The sequence below is a fragment of the Cyanistes caeruleus genome, chromosome 2 (assembly GCF_971803275.1).
Source record: "Cyanistes caeruleus chromosome 2, bCyaCae1.hap1.1, whole genome shotgun sequence".
Lineage (NCBI taxonomy): Eukaryota > Metazoa > Chordata > Aves > Passeriformes > Paridae > Cyanistes > Cyanistes caeruleus.
The window spans coordinates 101,106,310-101,119,841 of record NC_141702.1 but is presented as its reverse complement, the minus strand read 5'-3'; the positions used below and the strand labels follow the sequence as shown (position 1 = coordinate 101,119,841).

Sequence of the window (13,532 nt, the reverse complement as noted above, 5' to 3'; positions counted from 1 at the left end):
GCTGACTGAGCCGGTACAGAATGGTTACCTGAATAAATACTGTGCTGACAGCTTTTGTTACTTGAGACAAATCTTATTCATTCAAGACAAAGGGAGCTGCAACTGAGTCCGGCATAAAACTCAGTGGGAGAAATTAAGTTTGTTTCTGTTTCTTTGTTTCTGTTGGTTTGCTGGGTTGATTTTTGATTGTTGTTTGGGGAATTTTTTTTGGAGAAGGTGGTGTAAATTCTGGGGATTGGTACTAATCGGAGAACAGCAATAATTTTATGGTTGAAAAGACCATAAAAGACCTTTAATACACATTGCCAGTTCCTCAGCAACCAATAGTGGCTGCCTTACAAATTAGCTGAAAGAAAGTGGCAAGAGGCAAACCAAGGTCCAATCTGCATCAGTTCTCCATTATGGGGTCTGAAAGGCACTCTGGAATTCAAAGTGGCATCTTTCACAAGCTGGTGGCAAACAACACTGAGGATGGATGAATGACACTAGCTAAGCACAGAAATCCTTTGAAAGACAGCAAAGCAAGAGCACAGAATGGCACATAACTTAGAAATCCACAACTGCTTGTTGGAAGGGTGATATAAAAACCACTCACTCCAACTCTTCTGTACTGGAAAACGGTTGAGGGAAGAAAAACAAGAGGAAGGATGTCTAAGAGCACAATGTAGTAAAGGGAATTAGAAATCCAAGATTATTTCCATCATGCTCTAATTTGTTTTCCCCAAGCATGACTACAGTTATCTCTGACATGATATTGTTATCTCTGTGTTTAGTGCATCCCACATGCTATTTAGCATCTGATGTAAGCATTAGATACATGCAGTTCTCCTCACCTAGTTCCAGAGCAGAAATAAAAGGAAAATACAAAGTTTATCCAAGCATACTTCAAGCATTATTATGCAGAACACATTGAATTTCTACTTAAAGGAGATGAAAGAACCACACCATGATACCAACCCAAACCTTCCCCATTTCTCCCTCAAGCTCCCAGGTTTAAAAAAGACTCCTTTGTCTTAAATTTATGAATGAGGTTAGGGCTTACAAAAGTCAAGGATTAATAACATTTGCTTGAGCCAAAAACAGTATGATAGGCACTGTGCACACTCCCCTCCAATCCATCTCAAGTCCGAGCTGCAGTACCCCTGCTGCTTTTCCAATCCGAGGCCTCTCACAGGCAGAGGCTGCCAGTGGAGCTGAGTGGTGCCAAACTGTCTGGTGGTTTTGTGATAGAGCCAGATGGGGACTATGGTGAGATGAAGCTCATTTCCACCCATGAGCTGAGCAAAGATGGGGATTTGGGTGAAAAGATGGAGTAGTGGGCCTTTTAGTCTTTACCAGCCACATAAAGATAATGGAAATCAGAACAAATCGGGGCCACCCCCACCCCAGACAACAAATTCTGCACAGAGACTTATGTCCCACAGAAAGGTTTGTTGAGTGAATGTCAGAAAGATCCATAAAATAGCCAAGTAGTATTTACAGTTGATTTTCTGACTTGCAGAAGAGAAGGACTGTCAGAATGGAATGCAAGACAATGCAAAGAATCTTTGGCTGAGATTTTTTCAGGGAATTATAGAAGGCAAGGTATATGTATTAAAACAAGCAGAGCCTAAATGGTTTTAAATTTACCACGTTAGCTCCTGCAATGCCAATTTAAACTATCACTTTCTATTAAAAAAAAAAAAAAAGTTTAAATTGGGTGGTATTCAGTTCTGATTTAGAAACTCAATAGAAACCTAATGTTTAAGTCACAGTTGTAGCAGCTGAAACAGTATTTAAAGTTGTAGGCATCCTGACCCAAATAAAAAGGGAAAAAGGAAACCCTTTCCTTTAAAACTATTAGTGTAGACGTGGCTTTAGGGATTGCATCAGCTACTAGGGCTCCAATTTGAGCTTGTTTTTTTTTAAGATATATATTAACATTACAATGGAGAGAAAATAGAATTCTGTTGTGTTTAACAAATTTAATCTATGTGCAGAAGCACTAATCTTGACAGAAAGCTAGATACAGCTAAAACAAGTTCTCTACTCATTTTTAAGTATCCCAGTAGGCTATATTACTATATTACAGAAAAAAAAAACCCAAACCTCCAAGAAATGTGCAAAACTTTAAATTTCTAAAGCAAAATTTACATATGTCAAGTAAATGCAGTTAATTTCCAAACACATTCTAAATTCAGGTGTCAGTACTCTCGCTACATCACATCATGCCCTCAAATCCACATATTTTTTCATTTTTCTGTAAGCATAGTTTTTACTATATGTGGTTTACTTAGCATTTTTCCAAGTTTTCCTTTTTTAACTCTAAGTTTCACTATCCACATTCTGTTGTTTTTGCTCAGGAAACAACCAAATATGAGACTCACTGCACTTTCCAGTGTGATGGGGGATAAATGAGGCAAAATGCTGCAAACACTGGCTGTCCAGGGGGCATCAGCTGATTGCTGTCTGTACAAACCTTTAATATCACAAAAATTATTAAAGAAAAGTAAATCTCTTTTAGAAAAAGAAGTGTGACTTTTTACAGAGACCTACAGAGTAGAGTAAAAAACAGTTTTATAAAATGTAGCTCCAAAACATTCCACTGCTTTTACCCATAATCTTCTCTAGTGTTTGCTCAAATCAATGCTAGTGGAGCCAAAGAACATATTTCAGAATTCTTCCTGATTGTATGCTGGACTGGTTTTCCACAATAATTTTCAAATATATTGACTCTTGAATCAAAACATGTCTGAACCTCTGATGCTGTACAAATTAAAAATATGCATGTTTCAGCACCTGGGATAAAATCTAAACAAAACATAAGTATAATTCAAGTCCATTCTTCACAAAAAAATAAAAAAAAAATAAAAAATTCAATGTTGTGTTGAAAAATGTGAATTCCACTGTTTTTCAAAACTCTGTTGAGCAGACATGAAGAATGCATAAGACCATATCTATGCATCTATCAGCAGAATAACTTCCATCAAAGTAAATTATTATATAAATTATATAATTATTATATTATTAATTATATATTATTATATTATATTATATTATATTATATTATATTATATTATATTATATTATATTATATTATATTATATTATATTATATTATATTATTCAAAGAAAGGAGGTATTCCCAACCTGCAGTTTATCCTGTCAAAGCCCCAAGCTTTGCAGTTATATCATCAAACCTGCTTCTACTGGCATAACTACTTCTTTTTCAGAGAACATTTGATGTGCATGTGCAAAGCTATCCTGGAAAAGAGAGGAACTCAGAGTATGAAGTACATCCACATTAACAGTATTTTGCTAGAAGAGCACATTAGTCAATCCTAGAAGGGTGTTACCAAGCTTCAAGATTTTCTTTGATTTCATCATCAGCACAAGAACCTGCAGGCAAGTTTTGCACTGACAGTGCAGTGGCAGCTTAGAGACCCACAGCAGCCTGACTTTCAGCCAGCACATTCCTCAGCCTCTACGTGGGCAAAGAACCTGGTTTCAGAATCTTCTCAGCAGATCTACACGCCCATAACCACCCAGCTATAGGTCTCACCAACAAGGATGCTGAACTCCTTCCCTGCTGCCAGAAAAATTTGGAATTCATACCAAAACATATACGTATATAAATATACACATGCATAAAACCAACATATTATTTTCAAGTTTAATTACTTCAATGTCTGCCATTCAGGTTAAGTTCTAGGCCTTGCCTTTATTTTCTGTGAAAGAAAGGAAGGCAACTGTTACAAAACCATCTCAAAAAAGCATAGTGTGGTTTGTTCTTGAATACCAAAACAATATTAAATAGGTCTGTAAATGCTTCCTTATTTTGGTTTCATGCAATGACATGTATCATCACAAACTTCAGCATTGCTGCAAACAGTGCTTAGGAGCATCTGTTTTGTCTTACTGTGTCAGCTAGGGCTGTTTATCAGCAACAGACGGCTGTACACAATAGTGCTTTGCTTGTTAAAGACAAACAGTGTGGGTATTTGATATTCTTTGAATATACAACTTTTCTGTTTTGCTAAAAGCAACTTCTGAATCAGCTCATGCATGAATCTACCTGCTCTAGAAAAGAACAACCTCAACTTAAAGAAGGACAAAAGAGGGTGAAATAAAGTTTATTCACATATTTTAATAACAACACTATCTTCCCATCTGTTTACCAAAGTACTGAAATTCAAAGTCGTGAGATAAAAACAAATTCCTTCATTTGAGGCAAGAGATCTTGCTGGTTAATCATTTATACATCATTTACATCTGTAGTTACCCAAAGAAACAGGAACAAATAAGAAATGGACTGGACCTCAGAGGAGCAGTGGGATGGAAAAGTGAAGCAGTGGCCCAGCAGATGTGGTCTGAGTGCTCTGGCTGTATATCACATAGGGAGAAAAATCATTTCCCAAGGGAGCAATTCCTCCTGCATTTCCCCAGTATCTGCTGTGCTGGTAGGGAAGCAGTGGAGCCCCTCAGCATGTGTGATGTGCTGCTGATAACTCTAGCATTACTTTTGCCTGTCATCAGAGAAGTAACAAGCACATTATTTACAGAAAATGGCATTCACTCCCTGCTAACCCAGAACACACTGCTTCAAAGGCTTCCACTCACGAGCTTGATTTTTCTGTAACACAGTGAGTACATTCACACTGCAATCTCTCAGTTGCTTTTCCTGCCTAAGTAGACCATAAAAAAATACATGGTCAAAGAAAAGGGTTTTTTTAATGTACTAGTGAATGCCAGACAAAATCTGCTATTATACTTGTTTATACCCTTCGAGAATTTTTTTCTGACTTTGAAACTTCTGTACCTCAAAAGTCTGTGTCACAATTTCCTTTTCTGTTCAGCATTCATCTGAATGCACAAATTCAGAAAGAAACTCAACTCCATTACCTTTCAAGGAAACATTTTCCTAACTTACAGCCATAGACACCTTAAAAATATTGTATTAAGAAAAGTTAAACACCTCTAAAATTTAGTATTATATATTTAATATATGTTACATACATAATATATGTTATTAATTATATATTCTATACGCAATATTATCTTTGGATAACTAAGAATGGGGTAGGTGCCCAACTTTTAGCCTCTAGGTTTGACTGCATAAACTTTAAATTCCTACAGGAAAAAGTTTTTATCTATATTTCCATCTACCACTGAACACATAGTGTCATTTAATAACAAGGCTTGAGCTTACAGCAAATGTTGAACTCAATTATTTTTTAAATAGTTGGGCTAGGATTCAAACAAGAAGTAATGTGGATTTTTATACTCGCAGTCCTTTCTCCAGGAGCTGAGGATCTTGGATATCCTACTTGCCAAAAAGACCGACCACCTTCAGTACTGAAACCTGGCATTAAATACAACACAATATTTAATAATTAATATATGGGAGTTATTATGGGTAGGATTGTGATCTGGATCACGACTCTCTAATGCCACTACAACACACATTGCAGGATCATCTTCTACTTATATGAAGGAAATGGAAAGTGACTATGAGGACAATACCCAAATTTCAGCTAGAGCCTGTGACTTCTGGAAATCATTTAGTCTTAACCACTTAAAATCACAGTTCCTGGACAACAATGCATAGTTGAGCTTCAGTTTTTTCAAAAAATATACACATGAGAAAGAAGAAAGAATTGTTAAGACAATCTGTACCAATACACAGAACTGTATTTTACAGAACTAGAACAGAGAAACTTAATCCTACAGTTACAATATATTAAATGGTACCTGGCAGGAGCTGTTGGGTAAATTACTTTTATATGTTGAAATGCCATGTCTTGATTCAAAATTTGTTTTATCCATGCTCTTGCTCCTTGGCCAGTATCACCTGTATCACACAGAAGAGTACAAGAATTATTCTGTGCATTTAGCAAGAAAATTATATAATGTCAAATATACTTCAGATTGACTTAAATTATGAATTTAATACACTAAAATGCTAAAAAATAACTTTCTAGAACAACTTCAGTCCCCTTTCCAATGGACTCAAAACTTCCTAGAAAAAGACCACTTAAGAGATCCCACAACATAAGTTTAATCAATACTTTACTACATTCTAAGCAGACACAAGGCCTTATATCTTACTTACAGTTCACCATATTTGCTCTTAAGTGATAAACAAAAGCTTTGATGAATATCTTAAAAAGTGAGGTAAAATAACTGTTGCTCCCCTTAGAAAAGTTAATTACTTTTACCAAAGAATTTTATGTTAACCCACTTCAGAACCCAGTTAAAAACACTTCTCATTTCATTATGCTAACATTGCACATAGCCTTTAAGGGAAAAGACAATTTATAAAGAGATAGATTAATTTAAAATGTCTAGCAGACTCTTAAAGAAACTTTAATCACACAGTTCTGTTTGAAAACTAGTTGAGATGCACTCCCAATATGGTTTTTTTCCCCCGGTCTTACCAATGCAGCCTATGGCCAAAACCCCTGCAGACTGAGGTGCTATGAATGGGAATTCTTCTGTAAATAGCATTTTCTCCTTTTAAACTAATCTACATATATATATGTATGTATGTATATATATATATATATATATATATATATATATGCACACACATATATATAGACAGTGTCTCCAGCTTGTCTTTGCACCACTGGTATTTTCAGCTATAACATCACTGCCACCCCTCTGCAGAGAAGGCATACACAAGTCCTCTGTGTAATACAACACTTCAAACTTAAGGGAACCGATCCATCAAGGAATATAGTTTACAGTAGGAAGGATGTTTAACGTAAAAAAAATTGAGCAGGGGCTCAGCAAACTGGAATTTCACTATTGCCACTTTTGCCATAGGACTTCGGTCTTGCTTGAAGCTGAGGTTCCCACATATTATCAACTCAAATTGCTAATATTCTCTATTATTTTACCTCAAATTGTTTGGTTTGATGTTAGAACTTACCTCATCATTTTCAATACAATGGCCAAGCCAAAAGTAAAAAATATCTCTGTCCCTAGCCAGGCTTACTGGCACATTACATGGGCTCATTTGAACAATGCCACATGAATATAACAATTCATTGTTAAAACTATTATAATTCCCCAATGGAGAAAATCTGCTCCTAAGCACTCCAACAAAATTCAGCTGCTTTTATTTACAAATATAATGAATGTATCTTCAAAATTAATACAGAAATCAAGAAGGATTCAAACCCAGCAATTTTTTTCCTCTTAAGCACAATTAGCATAACTAGAACTAACTGTTCTCTGACCTAAACATTCTATGTGACAAATAAAAAACAGGGTTGCAAAACTAACACAAATCTTATCCTGTGCTAAGCTAAACATTAAAATCAAAGTTACCACCTTAACTGGATGCCTCAGAACACACCCTCACAAGCACTTTTCTTATGCAAGTACAGGGGTCTGAAGTCCAAACACACCTCTGATTTTTCACAGACACTCTTGACAGACAAGGTTTTCCTGAAGGTTGTTGTCACCTCACTTATAAACAATGTATCTTAGGGAGGCTTGAACTATCATTTTTTTTCCACTATACACTGCTTTTTTTCACTTAGAAAGCCAGGGTGAGGCCTTGCAAATACCTGCACAGAATGAACCCTCAGATAAGTCAACCAACTATCTGAATGATTACAGAATTGAGACCTGGGCCTTTACAAATTCCTTAATAACGTAGGACAAATCATTATTCTATTATTTATTCCCACCTCTTAAGCTTCACAAAGATCTGCAGAAACATTTACTGTTATTGAAGACAGTTTGTCCATTAAAAGGTCACAGAAAATTCCGTAAGAGAAAATTTAACGATGACCTTCTGTATGTCAAAACCTGTCATGGTCCAAATGCTACTCAAACATGTGAGCACTTGTATGCTCAGATAATGTATTTTGACTGCTAGGAACAGAACTTGGAGGAGAGGGAGGAAAAGAGGAAACTGACATCAAACAAAAGCCAACAAACCTCCTGAAATGCAAGTCTTTCAGGCTCTTTTGAAATTTTAGCATTATATGTTCTGAACACTACAAAAAGAAGCAAATGATGAGTGATTCTGCTTTGAGTCAGTTTACAAACTGAAAAAGACTGATGGAAGCTATATTATCTTCTCCCTCCTCAAGTAAAATATTACTTTCTTTACTTTCAAATGTAGCTTGTATTTCCAAGTTTTCTTTCTGTGTAAAGTTTAAATTTAACAACATGTAACATGTAGACTGAACATTAGGAAAAATTTATTCACCAAAAGGGCTTTCAGGCACTGGAAGAGGCTGCCCAGGAAAGTCACTGAGTCACCATCCCTGGAGGTATTTAAATGATGTGTAGATGTGGCACTTAAGGACATGGTTTAGTGGCAGACTTGGCAGCATTTGGTTAATGCTTGGACTCGATGTTCTAAAAGGTCTTTTCCAGCCCATGATTTTGTGATTGTTACGACACGGCAAAGTTGTAATCTTCAGCCTAAAAAATTATTACATACTTGCTATGTCCATTTGTCTTCCTGCCAAGCTACCAAATGGAACCTCTACCTAAATCTGATACCAAGATTGCTCTAATATTTTTCTATACCATTTTTCATTTACATGCTGCCCTTGTTATAGTTTGTCTAGAGCAAGCATTGTGAACAAAATGGATTCGTGCCATTTGACTGCCACTTTCCATCACAAGTGCTGTACAAAGGTTTACAACACAGGTTTACAGGCCAGCCCACAGCAAGAGCACTGTGGCAACTTCTGTTCTAGACTCTATTCTGCATAACTGCTAGAAACCAAATAAAACCATCCCATTACAAACATTATGAATAAAGTCATATTAAAAAAAAAAAAAAAAAAAGAGAGAAAAATTGTAGAGTACTTTAACCACATGTGGAATCAACCTCTAACCATAATCTCCCCTTACTCCTCCAACATTAGAGGAAACTATTTCCTTAAGCATTAAAGCATTAGCATTAACAAGAAACTTGAACACATAAACTCTTTCACTTTCATTCTTTTACTCACAGAATTTTTAAAAAACAAAATTATAAAAATGAAACTAATTTAGTAAGGACACACATCTTTGTTAAATTATACAGAAGCACCAGCTAAAAGCAAAAGTAAGCAAAAGACAGGGAAAGTGTTGAGCATGTTGCCATATGCACATGGGTAGCTCAGTAGTATTGATTCTCAAGGCCTTGTTCTAGTAAAGACCTAAAATTACTGATTTTTTTTTTTTCAGTGTCATGTGGACCTTGTTGCTGTTATTCAACTCACTAGAAACAGCTTTTAAGGAATTAAACCGAACAAAACACACGCTCCCCTCCTGCCCTCCGACCTGTCACTGATGTACATAACTCCCCTCTGCAGAGGGTGGCCATGAAGCCAGTCTGGACATGGACAGGGCCCTTCTGAACAACCAGAAATCGGTAAATGAACGCGGGTTTTAAAAGGGTGCCAAGAGTACTCTCATGCCGATTCTAAAACAGCAAGAGCCACTTTAACTGTGAAAGTCATGCTCTGAACGTGGCTGCCCTCCGAGAGAGGCAATTTAGGGAGTAACAGGGCTCGGGGAAACGGGATGAAGCATAAGGCCGGTTATCTGGAAAAGGTTTTTCACCCAGAGAATGGCTGGGCACTGGAACAGGCTTCCCAGGGAACTGGCCACAGCACCAGGCAGCCTGACAGAGTCCGAGAAGCCTTGGGACAGTGCTCTCAGGCACACGGTGTGACCCTCAGGGTGCAGGGCCAGGAGCGACGATCCTGATGCGCCCCTTCCGACGGAGCATGTTCTGTGATCTCCTGGAACTCGTGTGTTCCCAGGGAAGCCGGTCCGGTGTGAGCCGGCGCCGTCCCTGTGGGACCCTCTCCGGGCACCCGCACACGGCTTTGCCGCCCACCGCCTCCACCTTCCGGGCCCGAGGAGGGCAGAGCCGCGGGGACAGGGTCACTGCAAAGCGCCTCCCCAGCCCTGGCGGCCCCCCGTCCCGCCGCCCCCCTCCCGCAGCACCGGAGGGGCCGATCCTGCCCGCTTCACCCGCTCCCCGGAGAGCCCCGTCCCCAGGGGCAGCGGGGAGAGAAGGGAGGGAAAGCAGGCACCTGAGCCGTGCAGGAAGATGAGGGAGGCGGAGTGCCTGCCCGCGGGGGACACCACGCTCCGCTGCAGCGCTGCGGGCGCCGCCATGGCCAGCGCTCTCCTCCCACTCCGGGCCAGCCCTGCCGGTTCCGGGCCTGCAGCCGCCTTGTCTCCGCCCCCCGCGCCTCTCCTGAGGCAGCCCCGGCTCTCCTGGCGCCGGGCTAGGAAAGTTCTCCCTTTCGACGCTGTGCTCGGTTCTCAGAGGTTGTTTACAGGCACTGCGGACTCCCTGCAGACGCTGCATTTAGCAGTGCGCTGTGACAGGGACCGGTCCGCCTCTGTGGTGTCGCACGTGAGAGAGAGAAAACCCCGCGGGCGTGTGCCCCAGTGGACACAATTCCTTTATTCGAGTAAAGTTGCAGGGCTCCTCTGTCTCCTTTCTGGACATAAACCTCTGGTGTTTGTGGATTTTCCTGACACACGTGTGCGGGGAGGTGTGGGGCTGAAGCTCACCAGGAGCAGCCCTTCAGTGGCAAGGCCTGGCTGCGGGAGAGCCCAGGGGAGGCCCAGGAATGGCGCTGGTGGCTCCTTCCAGGCGCTTCAGAACGTGAAGGACCCGCAAGGAGCACCATGAAAAAGGTCCCGCAGACATCTGAGAATTTGTCCCACCTTAATCAATGTCTAAGAACAGCTATCCTCATGCTCCTGCTAGTCTCTACCGAACTGCCATAAAATGGTGTAAGGAGTAGGAACTTACTTTTGCGCTTTGAGGTAACCCATACACGTTCAAGGTCATATTTATTTTATTTTATTTATTTTTCCCCGCTAGTGCTGCGCAGATTAGCCATCTGCTTCAGCGCTTTGAGGTCGGCGACAGTGGGACGAGGATGGCCGGCCATAAAGCGCAGTGTCGCCTTTTGCCTGGCCAGGTGCAGCGCGACCCGGGGTGAGCGGCGAGTGCACGGATTAGTTTTGCAGTTCATCACAGCGAGTTTTGGCAAGGCACAGGGGCGCACCTGCTAGTTCTTAAAGATGTAATGAAACCCTAGCCTCTTGAGGTAGCACGTTATTACCTTCAGAATGGCCCGTGGGTTAAGTAGATGAAACATCAGTGTGTGTGTAGTATGAGGAGCACGCTGTGCTTGTATTTCTGTTCAAATTACTGTCCTGACTACTCTATTCCTGTTTATTTAGGCCATGAAATCTTAGGGCCCTGGTTAAATGTAGACTAACGAACAGCATGTTATTTTGCCCCTCTAGAATGTATGCAGCTGTATTTTTAATATATCTGAAAGTGTTCTGCAGTGAGGCCAAGAAGTAAAGAGAAGGAGGAAAAAATCCGATAGCTGGGGAAATGAATAAATTGCATGGTGGGAAGGGATGAAAGGTATATATAAAATTTTCTGTGGTGTCAGTTGTGCAGTTGAGGAATACAAAATCTCAGCAATGTAGTGCCAAAATGAATAAGTCAGTATTGATGGAGTTTAGTAGCTAAGCCACACCTTTCTTTTCCTTTGACTTTCAGTACACAAAAATAGTTGTGGCATTTGAGCCATTAAGGCTGATTTATTTTATTAGCTTGGAAGGAAATTTAGTTATTATTATAAGACAGGGTCACTCAATTATGCTTATTTGCAATATTTTATTTGTCTTACCATCTTTCATGAGCAATGTCATTTTTTGAGGATTATTACATGTGAAGAGTTACTAAACAAAGGTACATCACTGATGTGTGGCTTTGGGCACACGCTTCTGCACAGTTATGGCAACAAACCATGATCAAGATTTTTTAAAGCTTATAAATTGTCATTCCCTGCCTCTGAGTTACAAGCTTGGAGGTACAGGATTTCGCTGTGCCAACAAATAAAGCTTGATGCCAGGAACAAAACAAAGAATAAAATATCACACCATGTAAAAATAGTACTCAAGGTTTGAAGGATTTTGTCTGTTGTTTTTTTGTTTTGCTTTTCTGGGTTTTTTTGAAGAGAAGCAGTCCAGGCATAAGATTTAGCCTTTTTTCTGTGAAAAAGAAAAAGCTAACTTTATCTTTCCCTGAATAGAGGGTACTACAGGGCTGGCTTCAGGGGAAAGACTAATAGTTTTTAAAAAACAGTCATCTACATAGAAACTTGCAAGAGAGTAGGAGCTCTGAACAAACATAAATGCAAAAGTGGTGTGTTACAATTTGAATGACAACAAATATACTCTAATAACTGGTTATTTATACCTGAAGAAAATGTTTTCTTGGGTTGCTTTTGAAGTGTATTAATTATATTGAATATTAGAGATATTAAATGACATTTAATGATTTATGACATTTAATTATTTTTTTTAAAAAAAAACCCAACCCCACAGCAAAAACTCTTCAATGGGTCTGAATCAAGTTCTCAGACTTGGCCAGTAGATGATTCTATTGTTTATGGGAGTCTTCTGTTGTTAGAGGAATAAGAGTCCCCTTCCCTGCCAGTTTTGCCTTCTACCTAAAGGCAGGGAAGGAGGAAACATGCCTGGAGTAAGAAAAAGGTTATAACTCTTTTCCTGGTCCAAAGCTGTAAAGCCAATGAAGGAGAGACATTTCAATGAAGCCATAGAAATCATGGCTCCTAAGACCTAGCCTTACTAGCTGGAAGGACTCTCCTGAATGAATTAATACTATGTTAATAACTGTAGAAGATTATAGGCAATATGGAAAATACCTCGCAAATTTTGTTAAACTAACATATGCTTAACTTGTAATGCTTATGATGTTTTACAAGTCTTTCACTGGTAACATGTAACATCTCCAGAAGGAATTTATTACATTTCACAGCATTAATAAAATGTGATCCCACACCCTTAAAAACATATTCTGTTGCAATTCCTTCTCTTTTTATTTTTTTTTTTTCCTGGCCTTAATGAAATAAACAGATTACATTGTGACTTAAGTGTGGAATAAATATGGAAATGTAAATATGTGGCCATATTTAAGTTTTTCAAAGAAAATAATTTTGTTTTTGTTCTTGTTTTGTTCCTTAGGATAGGCCCTTGCTCTAAGTACTCACCAATTGGGTTCTGTTCTCTCACACTGACTCTGCTCAGGAAAAAACAGAAGACTTTAATTTACTTGAAATCATTTTGATACTTTTTCTCATTTAAAATGGCTTTGCACTTTAAAATTGACTTTAGCTGAAGGCAGTATGTTGCAGAGTAATTTTTATGTTCAGCATGTGTACATCTATAACATCCAGAAACACTGCTACAGCTGTATATGCAGAGCTAAAGCTCCTGCCCTTGATATTGAAAAATAGTTTTCAGGTATTGTACAGTTACTGTTTGGTTTCTTTTAGAAGGTGAGTTAATCCATAGATGCTTCGCTGGTGGTTACAAAGTATTATATCTGATTTTTAATTGATTGTATTATAATATATAATGTATATAATACTTATGATTATATTACTATCCAATTATTATATATCTAGGTGATTTTACAGAAGCAGAGATTTTGGTGTGGAAATAAAAATTCCAAGTGTTTGAAACTTT

The 13,532-nt window shown here is 38.8% G+C and overlaps 2 protein-coding genes across 5 annotated transcripts in view; one reads left to right on the top strand and one right to left on the bottom strand.

Moving 5' to 3' along the window:
* The window catches only part of LYPLAL1 (lysophospholipase like 1), a 27,792-nt gene extending 17,442 nt beyond the window's left edge, over positions 1 to 10,350 (bottom strand). The window contains exons 1-2 of one of the 2 annotated variants that reach the window (XM_023922856.2): positions 10,037 to 10,350; positions 5,730 to 5,829 (exon numbers count right to left, since the gene is read on the bottom strand). In XM_023922856.2, coding sequence (XP_023778624.2) covers positions 5,730 to 5,829; positions 10,037 to 10,121 — 185 coding nt within the window. In that variant the 5' untranslated portion in view covers positions 10,122 to 10,350. Of the gene's footprint in view, positions 1 to 5,729; positions 5,830 to 6,912; positions 6,931 to 10,036 lie in introns of those variants that run through there. The other variant, XM_086878736.1, reaches the window with a different exon arrangement.
* Positions 10,090 to 13,532, top strand: LOC147655045 (uncharacterized). Of its 3 annotated transcripts, none has more exons than XR_015283741.1 (2): positions 10,090 to 10,652; positions 10,843 to 13,532. XR_015283741.1 is itself a non-coding variant. In XM_086878737.1 (2 exons), exons 1-2 carry the CDS (start codon positions 10,120 to 10,122, stop codon positions 11,034 to 11,036), a joined length of 498 nt encoding a protein of 165 aa, XP_086734863.1. In that variant the 5' UTR covers positions 10,106 to 10,119; the 3' UTR covers positions 11,037 to 13,532. The 3 variants fall into 3 exon arrangements, 1 of the variants encoding a protein (XP_086734863.1); XR_015283740.1 differs by having other exon boundaries at positions 10,097 to 10,751; XM_086878737.1 differs by having other exon boundaries at positions 10,106 to 10,423.

Excerpts from the sequence above, each read along its gene's own strand:
- LOC147655045 (XM_086878737.1), top strand. The coding sequence starts at position 10,120 with ATGGCCAGCGCTCTCCTCCCACTCCGGGCCAGCCCTGCCGGTTCCGGG. Across the intron at positions 10,424-10,842 it reads GACACAATTCCTTTATTCGA|TGCTGCGCAGATTAGCCATC; the intron begins GTAAAGTTGCAG and ends TTTCCCCGCTAG.